At 45.1% G+C, this 23,667-nt stretch overlaps 2 protein-coding genes across 2 annotated transcripts; one reads left to right on the top strand and one right to left on the bottom strand.

The window, feature by feature from the left end:
* Positions 1–1,259: 1,259 nt before the first annotated feature.
* On the top strand, positions 1,260–6,989 carry GSTO1 (glutathione S-transferase omega 1). The gene is made up of 6 exons (XM_085064892.1): positions 1,260–1,386; positions 1,480–1,588; positions 3,117–3,339; positions 4,325–4,426; positions 6,084–6,190; positions 6,452–6,989. The coding sequence occupies exons 1-6, from the start codon at positions 1,353–1,355 to the stop codon at positions 6,603–6,605; spliced, it is 729 nt and encodes a 242-aa protein (XP_084921018.1). The 5' UTR covers positions 1,260–1,352; the 3' UTR covers positions 6,606–6,989.
* Positions 6,990–14,405: 7,416 nt separating this feature from the next.
* On the bottom strand, positions 14,406–20,246 carry ITPRIP (inositol 1,4,5-trisphosphate receptor interacting protein). Its single transcript, XM_085064891.1, has one exon. The coding sequence runs from the start codon at positions 20,206–20,208 to the stop codon at positions 18,559–18,561; it is 1,650 nt and encodes a 549-aa protein (XP_084921017.1). The 5' UTR covers positions 20,209–20,246; the 3' UTR covers positions 14,406–18,558.
* Positions 20,247–23,667: the final 3,421 nt, after the last annotated feature.

Genomic DNA, 23,667 nt, shown 5'->3' with positions numbered 1-23,667 from the left:
TTATTGCAAAGGACAAATTCTGTTTGCCTAAGGCATGGCAGACTTGTGCAACAAATTACCACTCTCTTTCTCTGCTGAGCTGCTTATCATATACACACTCAAGCAGCAGTGACGCAACAAAAATCATGTTCCTCCATTCCAGTGGCTAATGGTGTCAAGGTCGTGGTTATGTTACTAGTGGCCATCTGGGTGTTTATCTGCAGGTGAGGTCCCCACAGAAAATACTAGTCTTTGTGATCTTGTGTCTGAGGCCCAACTTCAGTGACAAAACCAAACCAAAAGTCACCAGCAAATAGAACTTGCTCCTTGTGCAGGCACAGATCCACTGATGAAATTAGAGAGGTCTCTATTAGCCTTGGGGGGTTGACAGAGAAGTGTGCATTACCAGCAAGTCCAGGATTTTCCCTCCCTTTGGCAAGGGCTCTAGCAGCCCACTGCTCCCTTCAAATGTGCTATTTCCTGGTAGTGTACAACTCTGACCTGAAGATTGGGTGTTATTGGGTCCTGTGGAGCAACAGGAAGGGAATCACTTTATCTTTGTGGTCAGAGATCACCTTGGACACTGTGTGAATGTGTGAAATTCATTAAGAGGAGAGCACCTCCATTTCCATTATTATACTCCAAGGAAAGCTTGGAGAAGGAAGGCCCTGGTGGCCTAATCTCAAGTGAAGAGGGAGGAAAAGGGACAGAGAAGACTTCAGTCTGTGCTTTGGTTCTTTCTTTTGCTCTGTGCACCCACTGATGCTCCCACAGATCCTGTTTGCAGAAGCAAACATGAATCCCCCTATGACTGCACAGCAATTTAACTTTTAGTTAGATTTAACTTTTGCTGTGCCCTCTTGTCTCTTGGGTTGTCTCCTCTTGGACTTTTCATCATGAAGCAGAATAGCTGCAGGATAGAGAAACCCTTCTTGTTACCCTCAAGATGGGGCTGGATCTGGTTTTGGAGGGCGGTAGGTGATGCAGGAGGAGGCAGTGAGGGGAACCTGGTGCCTCGGCAGCTGCTGGAGGCTCTGCTAATAAAAATACTTGGCCTGTGGGGTAGAGTCCTATTTCCATGGTAGTGTCAGAGGTGGTTGTGCTGTTATTTGTAAAAGAAGAGAGATGGAGAGCATCGAGAGCAGCTGAACAGTGCCTGTCCCAGCTGGCGGGGAGGGCGGTCAGCTTAGGCAGACACCACCGGGCAAGCTCCCCCGGTCAGCACAGGCAGCACCGCTCCCTCGGGCCGAGAGGCGGGTGGGTGGGAGGGAGGGGAGGGAGGCCGGGAGAGAGGCGGAGCCGGATACCCTTCCCGGCCCTGGGGCTCGGGCGGTGCGGAGCGGCAGTCACCGATCGTAGCCTGTCGTTTCAGGATGTCGGGCGATCAGTCCCGCAGCCTGGGCAAGGGTAAGCGGCGCGGGGCTGGCACGGCCGGGGCTGGCGGGGGCGGCGGTGAGTGCCGGCGGTGAGTGCGGGCGGTGACAGCCTCTCTCCCCGCAGGTAGCTCGGCTCCAGGGCCCGTGCCCGCCGGGCTGCTCCGGCTCTACAGCATGCGCTTCTGCCCCTACGCGCAGCGGACGCGCTTGGTTCTCCGCGCCAAGGGCATCAGGTGAGCTCTGCGCGGCCCCTCCGCACCTCCCCGCACCCCAGCGCCCGCAGGAGCGAGCGGCGGGCCTGGCTTCCTGTCTTTCCTAAATTAAACAGCCCTGAAGGAACTGATTGAGCAGAGGTTTCTGGGAGTGTTTTGCTCTGAAGCTTGAATAAGTAGGCTGTGTATGAAATCAGCTGCGTAAAGGCCCAAAGTAAAAACGCCAAGCTGATTTTCTTTTATAAGTCTTGCGTGTCATAGCTTGTCCTGGGTAACATACACTTTTGTTTGTTTTTGATGTGAGTGGCTGTGAAAATTCTGGAAGCTATGAATATTCAGTGTTTCTGTTGTATCACTCCCCAGCAAAAAACAATGAGTTGCCTTTTTATAAGAATTGTACTGTGTTCTTATAATAGTCTTGTTCTTGTGCTGTAGTAAGTTAATGGAATTCAGTACTTGCATTTGTTTCTTTTTCAAGATAGCCATGGCATTTCAGCGTTCTTAAATGCAATTTCAGCATTTTAAAATGGGATCTAATGTCTCCCTCAGTTTACAAATTAAAAGTAACCATTTTTTCCATCTTCTTCTGATTCGACCAAGGCCTGCCAGTGGTTTGTTAACCAACATTGGGCTGGGAGTTCATGTTAGAATAGCGAATGCTAACAGGTCTCCTGATAGTAAGATGAGAGTTGGGTTAGTTTGTTTTTTTATGGGTGCTTTTTTTTTTTTGGTTTTTTGTTTGGGTGGGTTTTTTTTTTGAAAGAGTAGATGCAATAAAATTTCAGGGTCAGTTTAATTGTGTCTCGTCTTTGGAATGGTTTTGGAGCTGGGAGGTTTGTTGTAGCATAGTGATTTTTGAGGGGTTTTTTGGCTACCTAGATGTGATAGTGGCTTTCTGGTAACTTCACAGTTATTTTGAAGCTTCAGCTGTGTTTAGTAGACCTTTGGGCTTACTAGAAATTTTCTGGGGTCACATGTATAACACAGCATGTAACTTATGGTTTGGTAATATAGATGTATTTCCCATGTATCTTTTTTAGTCAGTATCTTTTTGCCTTTACCCTAAACATCTCCTCTATGTGAGGCCATAGGTTGGGAAGATAAGGAGGTAGGATGCTCTCCTGATTTGCTCTGTGGTGCAGGTTAAGGTTCAGGTGCATTTCGTAATTGGGGTGTAGCTTATTTGCAATGAAGTGCTTTCTTTTTAGAATGCCCCAGAAGAATAAATGTGCTGAGTTCTGACCTTTGTTTTTAGCATGACAATAAAGGCTGCCTCTGTTGGTGCGTGCAGACTGTATGTGTGTCTTTTAATAGTTTAACAAACAACTCATTGCAAGTCAGCGCTTGCTTTCTCCAGCAAAGTATGGCAGTATTTCTGTGTCCAGGAATTAGTCCTGTAAAGAACTTTAGGAAAACGAAGCAGTTCAGTGGCTTGTGAATTGAGCCCCTCAGGTACTGAACTGTTGAGGTGAGTGAGTTTCACCCATGGTATGGGGTAGACTGGAGCAGAACTGAGCCTGTCTGGGTCTTGTTTCTTTCACTCTTTTAGCCATGAAGTAATCAACATCAATCTGAAGAACAAACCTGACTGGTACTTTGAGAAGAACCCTGCTGGGCTGGTTCCTGTTCTGGAGACCAGCAAGGGCCAGCTGATCTGCGAGTCCCCAATCACTTGTGAGTATTTGGATGAAGCATTTCCAGAGAAGAAGCTGATGCCTTCAGACCCATATGAGCGAGCCTGTCAGAGGATGCTCTTGGAAGACTTCTCAAAGGTACTGTGTGATCAGAGTGGGATTGTGTTTCTGACTTTACCATCTCACCAAAATCTGCAGCTCTCTTGCTGATGCTTGCTTTCATCCTTTAAGGCAGGTCTGGGATGAGCATTTCAATAAGCAGAGGGGATACTGGGGCCTTTTGCTGTGAGCACATACAAACCACTGTGTCTCTGAATTGCTCCCAGCATTTATGTGCAAGGGTGGATGCAGGAAGGCATCCACACTAGTGAAAGTTTGTATGGCTGAGGGTTTTGAGCATCCTACAATAGAGCAAATGTTAGTAGACCAAACCAGCTGAACATGTGAGACCTGGGAAATGACAACTGCTGTATTTTATTCTGACCCTTTCTGTAGGAAGTACTGTGTGAATGCAGGATGTGGGGAATGCTTGAATGAGACAGCCTAAAACCATGGACAAGTGATGGCACGTGGCTGTGAACATGGGACATGTATGGGGGGGCTGGGTTTGGCTCTCATTTGGGGCTGGAGATGGTTGACTGGAATTAACCTCTCTGTACTAGCATGTGATCTGAGGAGTCTAGGAAGTGAAAGAAGTCATGTGGATATGAGACAGGAGAGAGAGCAATAGAAGATGCAAAGGGATGTGGACAAAGAAAGGGAATAGGAGGGAGAATGTATTTCCAACAGGCCTTTGTAAATAGACCTGATGGAAAAAGGGTTGCAGGGAAGTGTGTTGCAAGAAAGAAAATGTGCAGATGGGAAACACTCTTCTTTTCACTAGTCTATTCTTACTACAAGTCTAAAATTCATTGCTATTAGTATTCATTCTTCCTCTAGGCTTTTGCTTGCTTTTTATGAAGTATAGAAGATTTTTATTAATGGACTTTATGTAATTCTTTAAAGTCAAATTCATAAGCTTTAACTTGAATCTAGTATCTTAACATCTAAGTTAACATTTTGAGTGACTTCCTTTTTTTCTTGTACTAGGTGCATTAAAAACTTTATACTTTCCTTTGTATAGATAACATCCTTGCTTTTCAAGCATGTTTTGGCAGTCAAAGATGGACAGGACACCACAGCACTGAAAGCAGAGATTGCTGAAAAGTTTGGCAAACTTGAACAGGTAAGAGTATTTAATGATAATAAACAGATTGCCAGCCTTTGTATAATCCCTTTTTAGCTTTCATGCTGTGGCCTTTGGAGGTAGATCACTCATTTAGTTGGTAGTTACAACAGGACACAATCTCTCAATTTATTATCCTCAGCCCAAGATGCACAAGGGCACCATTAGAATAAATTTCAATTAGCTAAACTAAACTTTATCTAATGATGAAGACTCTGTAGACTTGCACCAGACTATTGTGGTGCAAAGCTGTCAATTACCTTTTAGTACTTTCCTAGTTCTCCTAACAGTCCTGTGCATTCTGCTTTCCCATCCCCTGTTTTGCTGCCAAAACACAATTGTTTTCAGGGTAGTCTTGTCCATCTGATCAGGCTGAGGCTGGAGTAGTGCATAAAACAAGTTCCTGGAGGAAGTCATGTGTGTTTCACTTCCCTCAAATACAGATGTATTAAACATTAAGAAAGGATTAACCTTCTTCCTGCTTGATTAATACTGTGAAATAACTTGAGTTCCTTCAGTGTCTCTATTTTACTATACCCAGAGTGTTTTTGCAGCAGCAGCTGATGGTCAGCTGTGAATTGGAGGCCGGAACTGAGCTATGCAAACTTCCCTCAACATACTGCAAGAGATATTCCAGAGGGGAACACCTTAGGAACACTTCTGTATTTTGGTTTCTGCTGCCCGACAGAGGGGGCTGTGTTCCTGTGTCTGCCCTTGTGCAGCTGCTGGTTGATCTGCCAGACACCTGAGAGCTCAAACACCTCGATGCTTCCTGAAGGGCTGCTTTAAAATTTCTTCTAGATTGTGGAGTTGGGGACAGGGAATAAATGCTGTATGAGTGTACAGAATGGTGTGTGTCCAAAAAGATCAAGATTTGTAAGGTCTCTTGAGTTTCACCTTTCAAACACCAAAGTGCCTGAAAACAGAGGCACTAGTCTAATGAAACAAGATACCAAACTCTGGAGAGTCCTTAAAGCATATTAAACTTGGATGACTGTGGCACTTAAAAATGCATCAGAGTCATAAATGTTACAGGAGAACTTGCTGCATTCTTTGTGGCCCTGTTTGTGTGCTGAGCTGTGAGGATCTCTTTCTGGTGTAAGTTACGCTTGCATCGTGGTTGCACTTACACCTGGACTCAAATGCAGTTTGAGATGTAATATTAGAAATACTTCTCTGACCACTTGGCCTCAGCTGCCATGGGAAAAGAGTCCCTGCTAAAATGGTGCTCAGATTTACCTGGATAATAAATTTAGCTAGATTTATTGCTCAAGAAATATGTGTGCTGTCATGTTCAATTAGTTTGTGCCATTAATGCTTTTTGACAAGTAAGAAATCACAAATATATTCTGAGCTAAATTCCTCTTTGTTTGTGCACATGCTGCAGCTTGCTAGTGATTCATATTTTGTGACAGTTTTTGAACCTCTGGAGAAGAGCTGGACTGAGTTTATGAAATACCAGCTGTAGTATTAAGCTTAACTATACTGATTAGCTCTGACTCTGCTAATATTGCAAGCTCAAGAGAAATATACTGTATCTCCTTTGCTCACTGATCCCTGTAGGGTGCCTGCTTTCCACTATGAAGTGGGGTTTTTGGTACTGTAGTGTTCTGCACTTTTCCTTCTGGGGGCAACTGACATCTCTCACCCTTCACAGGCTCTGTCCAAACGCAACACTGTGTTCTATGGTGGGGATTCAATCTCAATGATTGACTACTTGATCTGGCCATGGTTTGAACGCCTGGAACCATTCCAGCTGAAAGAGTGAGTACCTTGCCTACCTTCTGGTGTGTTCTGAAGTGCCTCAGCATCAGTATTCCTTGTGCACACTGCAGCATGGGCCACTCTTGGGGGCTGCTGAAGAAAGCTTGTATTGAGTTGCAGTTTGGGGAAAGCATCCTGCGCTAAGCTGGACATTGTACTGGGACAGAGAAAGTAGTGAAATGGAACTGTTCAAGCTGTTACTTCCTTGATGCCCTCCAAATTTTCCATTTGTGTTACTCAGTCCCTTCCTTTTTCCTGTAGCTCTTTGAATCACGCCCCAAAGCTCCAGCGCTGGGTGGAGGCCATGAAAGAGGATCCTGCTGTCAAGGCTACAATGACTGACCCACAGATATACAAAAACTACCTCCAGCTGTATCTGAAGAACAGCCCAGAGGCATGTGATTATGGACTCTGAGGTGCCAATAGACACATGCTGGCTGAAGTGTCAGTGCTGCTTTTCAGTGTGGGGAGTTACTGTGATTTGGGTGGGGGCTCTTCTGTGGTTGCATTTCATAATGGGCAATAAATCTGTGCTGAAAAGGCTGAGAAACCTGTGAACTCCAGTCCTTACTGTCAAGAGAAGGATGTGCTGGTTTCAAGCAGGAGATGGAAAGTCATTGCTGGCCATGTGTATTGCATAAAGGAAAATGTCTTTACTCAGAGGTGATGGTCTGTAATCTCTGGCCTCTTTGTAGGTATTGCTGGTGAGCAGTCCCTGAACTGGTGTTGTTACCTGGTTTAAAAATTGTTATACTGGTGTCTTGAAAATGAATAAAAAGCAAACAGTGCTGTCTTCAAACAGTTTTTCCTTCCTCATTCTGGGCAGCTATTAATCACTGGACTTGTTATGCAGAGAGAGAGGAGCAGTGCACTGTAAAGGCTAAAACAGATAGTGTAGCTTGTGAAGATGTGATTCCTAGTGCAAACTGGCTGTTTCTTCAGACAGCTCTACTGCCAAAACACCCACCTGCAGCCCTGCCCACCTGCCCCTGCTGAAGTCATGTTTGCTGGGGCCATCTAGTAAGGGCTTCCAGTTTGTTAGATATGCTATAATCCTCCTCTGCCCTTCTGAAGTAGTGTTGTGTTTATTTTAGGTTTTAACCTAAAGGCTGGAGTAAGGAGTAAAGATAAAAGAAACCATACCCTGAGCAGAAGGACATTTATTTTCTGTTCTTCTCCAGAATTTAAAGCATCACTATACTTGTTAAGTTGTTGGTAAAATTAGAGAATAGTAGTAGAAGGAGTTCAGTCAGAACATGGTGGTGTCTTGCTGCTGGTAAAGGAATGAATAAGTCCTGTTCCATCAGCTAAGTGACAGGATCAGAGCTTTTCTGTTTAACATCTTTGAAGCTATCCTATATGTTAGTATAGCAGAGTGGGAATAATATTATTTGAATCACAAGTAGTTAAAGGAAAAACTTCATCCTCTCCTGTTTTTTCCTTTTTTTCCTGTCCACACCTGACTCATTCTGATGTTGCTCAGCTGCATATGTCTGTCAGACCACTAGCAATCCAAACTAGGCATAATTCCAGGGAATAAGCACACAGAAAGAAATAAGGCAAAGCAGCATGTTCAAGGACAGGGCTGTGGTTCCCATGGGGCTGAGGTGTTTGTCATGAGATATCCAAGACTGTTCCTGCCTCCCATTGCAGTAAGGTGATGTAGCTTAGCAGAACATGGTGGTTCATGGATTTCATGGTAATTGAGGCACTGGGAGTCTTGGAGCTTCTCTGGAGGAAAAATTTTTTTCCATAACATGTTCTGCCCTGCCACAGTAACTCTGAGGCAGTGCATGCTTGTGTAACTTCAAGTAGGAAGGAGAGATTTGATGAGGAGAAGGAATGAGAAAGAACTTGGTCTGTCAGCCTGTGGCTATTGGAGGGGCTTGTTTATCCTCTTAGTAGCTTTAATTCAAACTATGCAGCTTTCCCCCTCCTGTTTATCTTTGTGGCTTTTAAACACATCTGGCACTATTTAGAGAAATAATAGTTATGCTGCTGGTTCTTCCAGAATACTGATGTTTTTTTAAAAAATTTTCCAGTCAGGATATGATGCTACACATGTTTCGTACATTGTCATTAGAGGACCCAGAAGAAGCCTAAAGCTGTGAAATGTTGTCAGGATGTGGATCTAGGCCCTTTCATTAGATGAAAGCAGGGTTTGAGCTTTATAAACCCGATGTCTCTGAAGTAGTGTTGGTGGGATCTCAGTGGCAAACTTCCAAGAATTAACTACAGAGCATTTTGATTTTATTAGCAGCTCTGCTTTGTGTAGGTCTGGTTAAAAGCTGTTAGTATAGTGCAGAAATATGTTACAGTTTGCTCCAATGTGTTATTTGACTGTAGTGGGAGATGTGACATTAGGGAGATCCAACAATAGGCTAAGAACAGAGATCAGCATCCAAAAACTGAACTGGCTTCATCCAGACCACAGTAACCCAGTGACTGTGTTATCTGAGCAGAAAGAAATGCTCTCCCCATCGTTATTTAGTGGCTGTAGTGTACCATTATAAATGTGCTATTTCAGCAAAAAAAAAAAGTTAAATGAAATATTCTACCTTGTAATTTACTATTAAATATCTGTGTTCTAAATCCCCAGGCAGACATCTGGGGTCTTGAACTCATTACAGCACAGCAAGAAATGCAGGCTTCAGGCAAAGTGTTTCTAATGTGGTAATGAATATGCAATACTGGCCCAGTCTTGAAAGAAAAAGACAAGTTATTTGGAATGGACTGGCTCTCTCCTTTCAGGGTGGATGGGTGTAAAGGAGATATTTGCATTTTCAGTTTTGGTCAACAGAAGAGAAAGATGGAAGTCAGTAAGGAAAGGATCAAGCAGATGAACAGCTCTTCCCTTTGGTCAGAGCTTTCCTTAAAACCTTCTGTGGATCAGATAGTACAGTAAGTACAGTCTTTACTCACTGTCTGCTCTGTGTTTTGCCCTTGAAAATTGTTAGTGCTCTTGCTTTTGAGAAAAGAGGGTGCTTGTTTCTTTGTTTTGTTATTGTGCTACCAAATACAACTGCTACTAGCACAGGTTAAAAAAGAGAAGTTCTGTGTAAAGCAAACAATGACAGAGGCTGTCTTATAAAAATAGTGAGTTTAGTAGCGTGGTGGATAATAGATACCTCAGGTTATCAAGGCATTAGGCTTTGTTCTGTCCTGCATTTGTAGCATGTCCCTATATCTTTACTGATGTCCTTGAGATGCTTTGAACCATCACACAAGATGTGGTCCAGCGTTCGTTCATTATATTTTTAGGATACCTTATATTGAGCTAAGAGAAAGGTAGAGGGTAGCCAAGATATGAGGAAGGAATGGGGATCCCAGGTTCTCAGATCTGGGAAATTTTGCTGAGTTTTGGGTAAGTTGAGTGGGAACTTGGGTGAATGGGACTGTGGCTATAACAGAAGGCCCTTGCTTGGGGAAATTGTTGACAAGTTTCTGTCTAGGGATGTGTTGAAGGGGCCAGTGGTTCTTGCACTGAAAGTGGTAGTAACTGGAGATACTGGTTTGAAAAGTCTCCAAAATCATGTACCAGACACCTGGAACACTTGTGTCAACTCTACATGAATGCCTGTGGATTTGTTGCTTTTTCTAATCAATCAAAAAGGACATCTCACCTTTTTGCTGTGTTTCACTTAATCTCTGCTTCTTGCCATGCTTCATTTAGCAGCTGCATGTCCTGCTCACGAGACAGGCCTGGCTGTGAGTGCATGTGTTGGGCATGTGGTGTTGGCACAGTATTACGTGTCCTGGCACTGCTCTCCCCAGTTTTCCACTGTCATGGCATCTGTCATGTTCCCCTGCATTAGTAGGGTTTGAGAACTGGCTGTTTCTTATCCTTTCTCCTGTCTTTACTAGTAGCTTGATTATTTTACCACTGTTCCTTGGACATGGATTTCACTTGGGAAAAGCTCATGAAAATACAGTCTCTTTACAGTCTTTAGGTCAGGTGCAATTTTCCTAAATCACTCCCATTTTCTGTAAGATGGAAACAGTCTTTTCTATTGCTGGTCCAAAGCCAAAAGGGATGGCAGTTGCTGATTTATCTGAGTAATGATGCCACGTGAGTCATTAGATTTTTCCCCTTTTACAAGACTTTGATTTACTAAAACAGGAGTTTCAAAACTTGTCAGTGAGATGCAGCTGTGCTTGGGGTGGAGTGTGACAGCTGTTTAGCAATCTGCAATAAAACTGTATCTAAGTCCAGGAAGGACTGAGAATGCAGCTGGCATTAAGGGGCTGATATGTGGAGCTTGTTCTGTGCCTCTCACAGCATCTTCTGGTGAGCAAGGAAGCAGCTTGTGAGAACGACAGCATGTGCTGTAGGTTTGTGTCTTAGAACCACCACCCTTGGCAAAACTGATGGAAAAAGCCATCTCTCCAGGGGAAAGGGAGCCAGGAATAGGGGCACTGAACAGCCACAAGCTGGGTAGGGAACAGACAGTGTTTCCTGTGAACTGCAAACCATTTGCATGAGTCACCTATGTGAGTGTACAGCAAAGGCATAGGAGGGCTGAGAAAAAAGCTGTCAGCTTCAGACTGCCTGAAGAATCAATGAGGATCAACAGAGATGTTATGACTTAATACTGTCCTTCCTGCAGCTTCTCTGCAGCATTCCTACTACCCCAAAGGATGCTTTTGTGCCTTTCCTCTCGTCACTCAAACCATCCTCAGAAGGGAGCTCTCAACAAGAATGTGCTTTGGGCCAATCCACAGGTTGGAGTGTGGATGTTTTTTTCCCTTACACATTCATCACAAAGCTCTTTTCTGTGCCTCTTTAGGCTTACAAGCAGAGTTTGTCTCCTCTTACTTAATTAAAGCATGGTGATTAATCAGCTGTTTGTCTTTGTGGGGAGACAGCTCTGATATAACCTGTGTATTCAAGCCCACAGATTAGGTGCCTCAATTCCTCTCCATATGCTCTTTGTATCTTTACTGTTCTGTGCTGGTTTATCTCTGCTCTGGATCAAACCTTTTGCTTCCAAAGCTTTGCCAGGTGTAGCTCTGGCAGGGGAGTCAGTGTGGGGCTGATGGTAGAAAGCTGCATGTGGACAAGCCTTGCTTTTCTCTAGTTTTGCATACAGGAATTTTGTAATACTGACATGATGTGATGGCCCTGAGGGTGAACTGAACTGGCAGGAATATCCTGCTTGCTGACAGTGCAGAACACCTCTGTTCCATGGGAACGCCCGTGTGACGGAGGCCAGGAAGGGCTGCTGTCGATCACCTGTGCTTACAGGCACGGGAACCATCCCTGCCCTGCCCTGCCTGGTGTGAGCTGGCAGGGATGAGACCTGGAACATGTTAGCAAGCTAAGTACCATCTCCCTGAGGATTTGGGAAATCCCTCTGTGCTGTCTGATTCCCAGCAGAGGGCTAGAGAGCAAGACTGCAGATGCACCTGGGGAGGTGAAGTGACTGATGAGTCAGGCTGTGGTAAATGGGGTTATTGATCCCAGTCCTGCCTAGCTCTGCCCCCTGGGCCTGTTTTGCACCGTGTTGGATCCTGAATGTCAGATTGTCTGCAGGAAGGTGTCTAATTGGACTTCCAATGGCATCATAAGCATCATGGCTATTCTGGATAGTAGGACAATACAGACAGGAATTTAATCTTGTCCTTACGGGATTAAGTCTTTGCTGAGTTGAGACTGTTAATGGCTGTGGGCCCACCAGTGGATTTGAAGATAGTTTCACATCAAAAATAGACTCCTTTTTACTGCAGAGTGCCTAAGACAACTTTAAGAACTTCATTGTGGCTTAATTTTTTATTTTTGGGTAAATTTTTAACACAGTGCCATGGCCAGACATTGTACAGGAACTCAAATACCTGTACAGGCTGTATGTAAATGTTTCACCTCAGCACCTTCTGTGTTTCCCCCTCAGAGCAGATCAATACAGCTAATACCTTTTTTTCTCCCTCCTATAATATTCTGGGTGAGCTCTGGTTTCAGCTAGACAGATTTATAATTACTTGTAAACTCACAGCCTTTATTTGCAGAGGTGCTGCCTTTGAATAATGATTCAGAAGCTTTGTTCTCTGCCTCTGCAGCCAGAGATTTTACTTCCAGCAGCTGAAGAGTCTCAGATGACACTCCTAAATGTAACATAACTGGAAAATGAAGTTTATTTTGAAAAACACTGTAACATTAATTACCGCACAGCATGGGGCTTGTTCAGATTTCTGTTTTGAGACCAAACAGGTCCAATAGATATGATGGGAATATCTGTTTGCATCCATCTCCCCTTAAGGCTCTGCTGCAAAGTTGGGTGGATCATTTTGAGAGTAACAGAAGTAACACAACCCTGTTTTCTCACAGCTTATTTCTTTAGGTCAAAGAAGACATGAGTACTAACTGCCTTTTACTGCACTGGGAACATTTCAAATACCTCTTTTGTGCTTTTGCAGCATAATGAGAGCCTCTGCCTCCTATCCATTTGCCATTTGCTTGCTTAAAAATTATAGAGGTATTTCTGAGCTCTGTCAAATTTAGTGAAAGTTTTTTGAAAGATTCAGAAGCTACTTGGTAGGAGATGAAAGCATAGCCCCTCTTTCCCTCTGGCCTGTGTGTGTAAACACACCGACTGCATAGGAAACTGGCTAAAAATAACCTACTTTATGTTGCCATGAGGAATTTATCCTTTCAGAAAAAGACAGGGCTGCCTGGAATTTTACTTGGAAGGGATGCAACAACTCACATGTTTGGTAGACCCAGTGATCCAACACCTTGAGACATCCTTTTCCCAAACAAATGGAATCCAGTTAAATACAATTTAAAATCTGATCCTGTGCCAGTGGCACTTTGGGACAGACCTGAGTTAGCTCTTAGTCCTGCGTGCAACAAACCATAGTGCAGAACTGAGCAGAGAGGATGGAACATGTTCAATATGTGGGCAAATCCTGAGCACTATCCCATTCTGAGACCAGTGTTACCAGTTTGATCCCTAGTGGTACCTTACCAAATCATGTTAGCATGCGTAGGAGTCACCATGTCCTCTGAGGTTGCTTTTGCTTTTTTTTTTTTTTCAATAGCACAGGTATTTCTGCTTACTTGAAATAAAGGAGATTGTGTCTGCTTACAGCTATCCCATGAGTGGTAGAAAGTCATTAGATAAATCTTTAAGCTAAAACCCAATCTCTAGTGGGTGGCTTTCTGCTCTGCCTACTCTGTGACAGATAATACTGTAATACTGGCCATGGTATGGAACAAAACTCTGCCAATTGCCCTTCTGAAAAGGGATTTTATAATGATGTTACCCTTTATGTTCCACAGCAATACTGAAGCAGTAAATGAGACAAAGAAAAAAAATGCTCTAGGAATTCAGTAGCTCACTGGAGAAAATGTTGCTGAGCTTGTCAGATAGCTTTGAACAAGGTGGGTTTATTTTTGTTTTGTTTGGGTTTTAAATAACAAAGTTGCACCAAACCAACCAAGACTGCTGATGATCCTAAGCTACAGAATTCCTTTTCCAGCAGTGTGTGGCTGATCCTGGGAAATTGTAACTCCTGGCTAAGTGGATTTGGGCTGCAGCTCTTAAGCCAGCTGCTTCTCAGACCTACTCAGTGCTGATTCAGCCCCAATGAGCACTGGAAGGCTGTTATTAAAGTTGTGCAGGGAATTCTGTGCGGCTAGAAGACATTTTGCCAAGGAAACAGGGGTGCTGTTATTATATGAATTAATAACTAGCTTTGAGTATGCTTCCAGAGCCAGAGCACATTAGAATATTAACAAGGAGAGGCCATTCCCTTAAACCAGGCAAAGGGGTTAAGCCAGGAGCTAAGTGGTGGTGGGTGGTTGCTGAGCTTGGCTGTGGATACCCATAAAACAAGAAGGTAAAGAGGATTCCTCTGGCTGAACTGGAAATTCAGTTTCTTGTTCAGCCCATAAGGGCAACATTTATCAGCATTATTTAGGGCTTGCCATGAAAGGGTGGTTTTGAGCAGACATATTCAGAATAATTACTTTGATTTCCTGTGGATTCATATTCTCAAGAAGAACGACATCCCTGGCATTATTTTGGAATAACTATTCCACTTCATGTTCATGCTGCAGTTTATTCTAGAATAATTTCTACAAGGATCCAGGAATCCCAGGGATTCTTGCTGCTGGGCTCACTGTGCTAGGATCACACCAGAACTATTCCTGTTCCTTCCTTCTGCTCTCCTAGAAACATTTTGCAGGGAACTAGAAACAAAAGAGACTTTATGCTAATTTAGATTTTTTTACAAGACTTCCTTTATTATAAATAAAGCTGCATGAGAAGATCTATACAAATTCAACAGTGTCCTGCTATAGAAGCAGCGGTTTAAGTACAGCATTGTCAATCAAGGAAGACCTTAGTTTGGAGACTTCTGGTGTTCATTGCCCATCTTGGCTGCTTTGCCAAGACTCATCTTTGTACTACAGTTTTGCTTCTGAGCTAACATATTACACACAGACCCCCCCTAATTCTAAACAAGACAAGTAATAAATAAAGCTCTTTACCAGGTATGAGAGCCAACCCCTCACTGAGCAGCAGCAAAGCTGTTACAGGTGCCTAAAGTCTCATTTCTTCACCACAGAGATAACACTGCAAAGACTTTGCATTAAAAATGGCTGGGGACCAAACACCAAATCCTGCTGCTTGAATACTGGATATATTTTGCATAATTTTGCTGAACTACATCTGTATACAGATCTGTATACAGAGCAACTTGGAGAGAGAGAAGCTGTTTTCTGTGGCTGCTTAACAGTGAACACCCAACAGCTCAGCTCCCCTTAGAAGACATTCAGCTCCTGAACAGCAATAAGAACCGTAGACCAAGACACTTCCTAGAGGCAAATGGCTCCTGAGGCTATGCTGTAGATCAGTGGTTGCTATCAACTCACCACCAATTCCATTGCTTTGACAGAGCCTGTAATAAAATATTAAAACCACAAGCTGAGGGCACAGGGAGTGGTAGGAAACCAGTGAAGGCACTCGGAGTTCATCTGTTGAATTCACCTGGTTAGCAAATAGCAAGAACAAGAAAGGGGTGTTTCTTTAGGGGTGGTTCTTTCTTCAGGCACAAGAAAGGGGTCCAGGACAGGCCATTTACCTTTCCTTAGGGTGTCTCACAGAGATACAGGCATTCCCAAAGAGATGTTTCTTACTCAGGTGCCGTATGCAGTATGGTTTTAAAAGAACGTTTTCCACTTTAAACCACAAAATCTCACCTCTACTCTCTTCCTTTAAAGCTACTTCCTATGAATACCCACCCAGATTTCAATCAAGGCAGAACTACACACAGGCAAAACCAAGAAGTTTTAGGACATTTTTACTGGCTGACAGCTGATGGAACTGAATTGTCTTATAAACCTTGTGAAATGTGAGCGTGGGCTTTTACTGATAGGCTAGTATTTGTTGGGCAAAGATTTGATACAGGAAGTACAAGGAATGATGTGCTTCACATCACAGCCTCCTTGTACCATGCCAGAGGTGTGGTCCAAAGAAACACTGTGTACCAACCTTTCCTCTGATGGGACATGTCTGTAACTTTGGTTTGCAAGGAAGGTGTCCACTCTGAGGCTGACTGGAGCACAAAGAACCTTTCCCCCCAACAGGTATGAGTGGGTCCCCTCACAACCTAAATGCACTGACCAGATCACTTTAAAGGTGCTCAGGGCAAAATGAGCATATTGCATGTAGGAAAATTAAGCCAAGCAATTTGCTTTCAGTGGAATCAAATCCATAAATTACTCAATTAAGCTCCAGCTTGTGTTCAACTAAACCCCATGGGAAACACTTCAGGGTCAGTTTGGGCGTAAGAGAGAACAGGCATACAAATACAGAAAACAAAGAACAAAAGATTCAATCCACTTATCAGTTCAGGTTCCCTTTGAGTCTGAGCAGTGGTGCCTAGGGCTGTGTAAAGACGAGTTTGGGCACGTTTACAAGCCCATTGCAACTGGTGTTGCAAAGCTTTGTTCTGCCATTTTAATAGGGGAGTTACCTTATTCTGTTCAACAGCCTTTTCTTCTCATGCTCCCCCTGCTCAACCTTACATAAAAGTTATTTTTCAACTCTGAATGTCATTTCCTGAGACCTGGGTCACAAATTTGTTTCTGTTCTTTGGACAGTCTAAATTTAGACTCCTGACAGGAAATGGCAGAGAAATTCTTATTTCTCTCTGGCTGGGCTGGGAGCACATTTAGAAGCAACTCCAACCACAACTGCTCCAGCGTGCCCTGCCTGCCAGCAGTCCATGTAAAGCTGCATCTGCTACAGGCACTTTGCAGTAAACCTGGGCAGGTAAAAATGGCAAATCGCCTGGGTTTGCAAACAACTTACACAGCTTTCGATGTAGCCTCCAGGCTCCAGTACTGACCCACCCTCCCTGTACCTCTGCTTGTCACTACCAGCTTGCCATGTCCCCTGAGACTGCTCCTGCTCATTTTCCTAGTGGGGAAAGCCTGATTGGATGGACTAAGGAAAGCCAGGGGCTTACAGCACTCGTTTAGCATCAGCCATTAGTCCTGCCCTGTTGCTCTGCCAGCCCTGGCAATCTCCCAGGCACTCATCGCCAAGGATGCTGGAGCAAGCACTGATGATCCAAGACTTTTCCCTACTGGCATTACTCATCAGCCTCTTCTCTCCCATTGCTACCTACCTCTTACTTTCTGCTTAGAGATCCTACTTAACTACCTGTGGTAATAAAAGCCAAGGGAGGCAGCACTTTGAGCATAGTTTCCTGTGCTTTCTTATAAACCACGTGTGGAGACAGGAATTACAGCTTTCTCTGCCTTTGTGTGTGCCAGTGGCCCTCACTGGTGGAGGGACAGAGAAGAGCAGACATCAATGAGGTGGTTGGTGAAACAGTTTTTACCAGGAAAAGGGAGGAGAGGACATGTCTGTGGAGAGTTTGCTTATCAGCTGGATAAGGCTGGGTAACAAACTTCATGCTGTATGCTGTCCCCAGCAGTGATACAGGATTAAATCTTCTCTCTGATGGGACAGAGAGGATTGATAAAAAGGGACCTGTGGAGTGATGGTGAAAGCATCCTTGATGAGTCTTACCTCACAGAACAACTACCCTCTTGTAAACAGGATTAAGGGAAGCCCTAGTGCAAAACTTTGCAGGAAATCTAGTGTAAGAAAATGGTAGGAAAGACCTCTTAGCACTGGAAGCCAGGCTTCTGGGACTAGCATAAAGCAATTATGCACTGAGGCCCTGGCTTGGACCCCACACTCATGAGGGTGAGGATCTCCTGAGTCCTGTCCTCCAGCAAAGCCACCTTGCTGGGCTGGGCAGCCCTCTGGAACAGCACTAACATGCTTCCTTGAGGGATTTCAGGCATTTCCATTTCTGCACTGGATTTTCTTTTTAGCACATGCCTCAAGATTCTCCCCTGGCCTGAAAGCCTGAAGCAGCTCTCCTCCTTTGCACTCCCAGCTCAGCAAATTACAGTCTCCTGGTGCAGCTCCTCAGAGCAGCAGTCTTTAAAAAGATTGAGGAGAATGTATAAAGTAGCTTTTGCCTGCACATGTGGAGCAGAAGGGATGCAATCCGTGTCAGAACCCAGTAGTGGTGTTTCTTTTATCTAAGGTAATAAAGGTTCCTGTACACTGATCCATACAAAATGGGCAGGAATATAAACCACTAGCCTTGTTACCATGGAAGACTCGAATGAAATGGTCTGAAGACACAGACCCTGGCTCTGCTACATCCTCCCACAGGAGAAAAAATATGCAGGAGTGTTTTTGAAGGACAGAACAAGCCATTTAAATTACTGCTGCAAGTCCAACCAAGAAGGCCTTTTTTTTTTTTTTTTAATACAGTTCCCTTTTGAAGCTGTGTTTATTTAAGGATCTCCATCCAGTCCAGACCTTGGGCATGACCCTCCTCCTCTCCACATCAGCATGGAGTCTTATGTTGCACTTCCCATTGGTGAAAGAGCTCCTGCTGTCTGCAAGGAGACAGGCTCCTTTGATCCCAAGATCCTGTCTCTGATTCCCTCTGATTCCCCCACCCTGTTCTTATCTCTCCCTTCTGAAGGAAATGAAGTATTTGGCCACCATCACACCCCCCACCCCCATTTGCATTGCAGGCATCTGAATAAATTACGTATATTTGTTGCTCACCACTGCTGTAGCATGACTGAGGCACAATAGAAAAATATATTCTTAGCTGCATAAAACCAAGCACAACAGTGGAACAGAAACCCACTTCAATACCACATCTTCCAGTTTCTCCCTATTCTCCCCTGCATCGCCTCTTCCTTTCTGCAGGAACCACAGCCCAGGAGTGGTTCAGCTCCAGACAAGAAGCTGTATTGGTAAAGTCAGTTGTCTCCAGGAGGCTTCAGAAAGTTGCCCTCTGGACTTGTGCTTAGAGTTTGGCTTTGGTTAAAGGGATTCCTTACGGATCCCATTGGTGTGTGCAAGGGGAATGTGCACTGTGTACTCATTTATCAGTGCAGACATGTTCCTGAGCATCTCGTGGAATGTGTCCACTGTCTTCCTGTAGACTTCCCTGCGTAGCACAAAGGGACGGAAAAGGTTGAGAGGCTCAGCCCCCTGAAATATGATGGGGAAACCCAGCTCTGCTGGTACCTTCCCATTGCCAATAAAGAAGTGATAGAGCTTCTTTTCATGCAAACATTTCTCCAGGAATTTCAGCATGTCCTGTAGGCGAGCCTCCAACTTTTCTGGGGCCCAGTCCTGACTGGGACGTGCCTGCAGCAGATGCAGCAGCACTGTCTTCAGGTGGTAGTTGGTGAGCCCACTGGGACCTGTGAGGCTGCATTGCTTGCCATGGAGGAAGGAGAGGATCTGAAGGCAGCTGACATGGCAGGCATTGGCAGGCAGTGTTTTGGAGACCAGCTGGATGAACCTCCTCTCGTACACCGCGAAGGTGAGAAACCAGCGGGTGCTGGAGGGGATGTCTGCTGCCAGGCTGCTCCGAGGGAAGTGGGAGATGAAGTAAACATCGGAGTTCTCATACTGCACCACAGGGGTGAGGTTGAAGGCAATCGATTTCCCCGATTTAAATTTTATCTTCAGGGCTCCTGGCGAGTCCAGGAGGCTGAAGGAAAGGTCAAATTCATACTTGTGGGAGATTCTGTTCCAGGCCTTGGTGACAGCGATCTGGAACCACTTCATGACTTGGTCGGCATCCAGATATTGAGTATTTTTGAAGCACAGGAGGTCTTCCATCTCACTGCTGGGCCTGGTACTGCTGACCTGGCTATGGAGAAGGCACAGCATATCTTCCCCTAGTTTAGTCTTGTCACAGATGCAACCTGTTGCATCCTCATCTGCCCTGCACACCTTGATAGTGCCATAACCTTGTTCATCTGGGGGAAAAGAGTCACCAGAGCACCAGGTCTGGCAGCGAAAGCAGTAAGGCTCTGGGGGAGCAAAAGGCACTATCAGATCACAGACAAAGGGTTTACGCACTCTCCAATTCTCATACATGCTCCCCACACCCATGCAATCCTCCACTTCCATGTCAGCATCCCGGTTACAGACACTCCTCAAGGCCTCCAGCAGGTCATCTGCAAAGCCTTCCACCATCTCCCGCATCCTGGCCATGTCTCCAGTGGTACCAAGGATACGCTTCTCATAGAAGCTGGCCAAGACAGCCTTGTCAGGGAAGGCCACTCCTTTAAATGCTTTCCCCAGGACTGCCATGTCATCCTCTTCCCCTCCTATGTCCTGCCAATTCCCTTCCTGGAAATCCTGCCTCCAGAGCTCAATCAGCAGGAAGATGACCATGGAAAGGGCAGTCCACATATCCCATCGGACCTTTTCTTCTTTGCTTTCCTCCACTACCACTGCAGCCTTTTCCAGAGCTTTCTGCGTGGCTTCCTGGTCTGCGATTTCCTGCTCCAAACGCAACTGCTCCAGCCGAAGGCTCTCCTCCCGCTCCTTCATCTTCTGGATGATTTCTTCCGTGTTCTCGGGGACAGTGCCATTCTCCTTAGGGAAGAAGAGCGGGTGGTTGACAATAGCTGTAATCACCAGTAGGCACACCCGGAAGAGTCCCACGGGCATGGCAGTTCCTTCCCTGGAAGAGAAAGAAAAGTGGAATAAATGACCAATGATTCGGAGAACACTTCCTCAAGTGAAAAAATGAAAGAAACTCCCCACTGCAATAAAAACTTTGATATCCTTTCTAGCCCGGAAAAAAATGCTTTAATCTAGAAACTCCTAAGTGCACACTTGTTTCTGCAAGTTATCAACCAGCTTCCCAAAGAGGCTTTATCAGCTCATGGCAAGGATGAAAGTGGATCTTATCAAATGAACTTTGAAAAACAGAACTGTGAAGGCACTTCCTCCTGTCAACCCACTGCAATGCTGTTGGGCAGTACAGGAGGGCATATCCTTTCTTTGTCTCCTTTAAAATTCCTGGGACAGAAAGGGAAAAGAAGCAGGCAGAACCTCCTCAGGTGTAAAAAAGCAGGACTGGAGATGAGCACTGCTTTTCTTCAACATAACGCTAGCAGTTCAGATGTGACAATGGCATAGGCAGGTCTGTCCTGGCCACCTTCCATGAGAAGCATGTCTGGGAACCCACACAGCCTGCTTGGATCAGGGCAGCCTTCACTGCCTTGCCAGTGATGTGCACCTGGGTGGGAACAAGCCTGCACAGTTCTGTGCTTCTAACCAGGCACTACAGGCAACGCTCTTCCTGCATTTCAGCACCATCAGGATCAGGCTGTGGCAAACCCTTCTGGCTTCCAGGATGCCTCATGACCACAGTGCCCAGAAAAAGGGCAGAGAGAAAAGACTGTGCTAAAATGGAAAGTGTTTCCTTTAGCCCAGGGGTTCTAAAAGCATCAGACTGCTTATTTTTGGTGGTTACTACACTATTGACCTGCAGAAGAAATTAGTAAACACCATGGCTTTGATCTAAGCCATCTTCCCCAAGCACCCCCTTAACAGCTGTGCTTGCAACCAGCTCACTCCTATTTGCAGTGACCTCAACAAGGCTGTGAGCCACATCCCAGCCCTGTGGCAGCAAAGTCCCGTGTGTCACCCCTTGCACAGGCCCTTGGCATGACTGAGACCACTGTGGTGTTTTAGAGTGGCTTTGTGTGGTTACTGGCCCTGCTGCTCCAACCCCACATTGAATAAAGCTTTCTGTGCCATGCAGCTCACAATGAAAGGATTTAATTCCCAACTTCCTGGGACATGGTCCCATTGCCAGGGTCTCTGCCTGGTGGTGACAAGGCCTCCCAGAGGGCTGGGCCAGATGGTGCTCAGGCTAAAGCCTGGGCTGTTTCCTTCCAGCTGGCATTTTGTCTCTGGAGGGCTGGCATCACTATCAAGAGCCCAAGTGCCTGTTCAGGGCAATATAATCTGAAGTTGTCACCCACAGCTGTGATGTTGGAAGCTCACCAGTCCCTCTTTCTAGCAAAATCACCTCTCAGTCCTAGCACAGGGAGATCAGAAGGACAAGATGGACATGCAGGGATATTTTTGCTTCCAGCTGGAAATTTTAGCACAGCTGCTTTAATGCTTCACAAGTGCTTGACAGAGAAGGGTTTCTGTTACAGAAATAAAGTCTATCAATAAAATACATCATCAATCAAGCCATAAATAGCAAATCTCATTCCTAACTAATCCTGCTGTGGGAATGAAGCTGTTTCACAGAGAGCCAAGAAATGCTGAGGCACTCTGTGTGCTCCAGGAGCTCAGGGCTGTAATTCTGACCCCCTGGAATAGCTCCTTTCTGGCTTGAACTCAGCATGTTTTGGTGCCACAGCAGTCCTGCTGTCCTAGCATCTGGGCAAGAAGGAAAATATCTCTGGCAATCTCATTTATGCCTCCACAGGGCACACAATAAAGATAGATCCACCCCAGTGGACCTTGTTATCGTAACTGCACAACAAACTGCTGGTTTTGATTGCAGGAACCTGGATTTCCTCAATGTGAGCATTTACTGTACATGGGAACTGTATCCTTCGGCACACAATTATCTTTGCTTATGGGAGGGCTGGGACTGGAATAACAAGGGAAGGGAACAGGATTGAGATGCATTGTCCAAGCAGCAGGAAAATTCACACGGTGCTCAGGATAATGCTCCATGCCCCTCCCTGTGTAACATTTAACAGCTACCTTTTTTTAGATCCCATGCACATGCATAGATGAATGTTCTTATGCAGACATTGCTCTGGAAATAGTTTGTGTGCCCATCTTGTCCTTTTTTACATTTACATTAACTCTTTAATTCACCAGGCAATGAATTAAAGCTGAATTAATGCCCAAATCTGGGTGTTCCAGTTATTCTGTGAGCTCCATGCCTTTGCACATTTTAAAAATAAAATGGGGTCGCCCTGCTTTGCAAAGGGCTTTATCAGTTTGCCAGGGCAGGGCAGGAAGTGCTGGTGAGTTCTTTTCCTTAGTGCTATGCTCTTGCAGAACACGTGTGCCTTCCAAGCTCAAAAATAACGTGGCCAGGGGCCAGGTGCCTCCTTCTTGCAGTTGTGACCAGCATGACATCACTGCTCTGCCCTGCTAGACTGCTGTCCCTGTGGATTAAATGTTTTACTGTTACCACATTACTTCTAAGATGCATCAGGCTGAAAGAAGTCAGCTTGATTAGGATCACCTTTCTCATGCCCAGCTGCCCATGGGCACACTGCTTCCAGAGGATACCTGTCCCAAAACTCTGCTAGCAGCAGAGGTTAAGCCAGACATCCCCAAATGCATCACTGGCTGGCTCAGCTGAATTCACTCCAGGCCACAGTGACATTCTAGGATTCCCAAGTTCATTCTGCAGGATCCGGTTGAGGAACATGCATGCAACCTCTTCCCTCGGCAAATGCTACAGGCATCAAACTGTAAACTGGGAGTGACAAGATCTTCAGATCACGATGATTTGCAAGAGGGATGTCTGTTTTCAGCCCAGAGTAAGATCTGCTGGTCAAAACTGCCCTTTTGCTACTGTAGCTACTCACACCAGAAAATGAAGCCAAACATTAATGTCAGTGCTGCTTGGTGACCAAAGCCAGTGGAGCCTGACCTTGGCAGCAGCAAGGGTGGTACAGGCAGAGCGTTCCCACATGGCTCAGACTCAGCTTTCCTGGCTAATATGAAAGACTCAATCATACAGGTGAAACCAGTAGCACTGCCTGCTACGGCGCTCCAGCATTCCCAATAACAAAGGCTGCTTTTTTCCCTTGCTTTTAACTTCAGCCCAAGCTATTTAAGCCTGATAAAAATATTTATGCCTGCTCAGGCTGAGACAGCTTTTGTGTGGGGAAGAGGGAGAGAGTCCAAACCTTTCCAAGCTGGAAACTAAGAAAGAGAAATGGCAATTTTTCAATCTACACATCAAATTTAGACACATTTCAAATATGGAGGTGGGGGAGGAAGGTATTTGTAAGTTTTTAAACAGCAAGGTCTCAAAGCAATCTGCTAACATTTTCTGAATTTATCACCCTGACAGTTTTTCCCCATTTAAAGTACAGACAACATCTGGACTCAGTAACAGGATTACATCTACCT

The sequence above is a fragment of the Lichenostomus cassidix genome, chromosome 6, assembly GCF_008360975.1.
Source record: "Lichenostomus cassidix isolate B80296 chromosome 6, HeHo_3.0, whole genome shotgun sequence".
NCBI lineage: Eukaryota > Metazoa > Chordata > Aves > Passeriformes > Meliphagidae > Lichenostomus > Lichenostomus cassidix.
This window is presented reverse-complemented; position numbering and strand designations above follow the sequence as displayed.

What these genes read in the sequence shown, in the direction of transcription:
- GSTO1 (XM_085064892.1), top strand. Translation starts at nt 1,353, where the DNA reads ATGTCGGGCGATCAGTCCCGCAGCCTGGGCAAGG. An exon ending in GTCCCGCAGCCTGGGCAAGG is followed by an intron (nt 1,387 to 1,479) that starts GTAAGCGGCGCG and finishes CTCTCCCCGCAG; the next exon opens with GTAGCTCGGCTCCAGGGCCC. An exon ending in CTCCGCGCCAAGGGCATCAG is followed by an intron (nt 1,589 to 3,116) that starts GTGAGCTCTGCG and finishes TCACTCTTTTAG; the next exon opens with CCATGAAGTAATCAACATCA.
- ITPRIP (XM_085064891.1), bottom strand. Translation starts at nt 20,208, where the DNA reads ATGCCCGTGGGACTCTTCCGGGTGTGCCTACTGGTGATTACAGCTATT.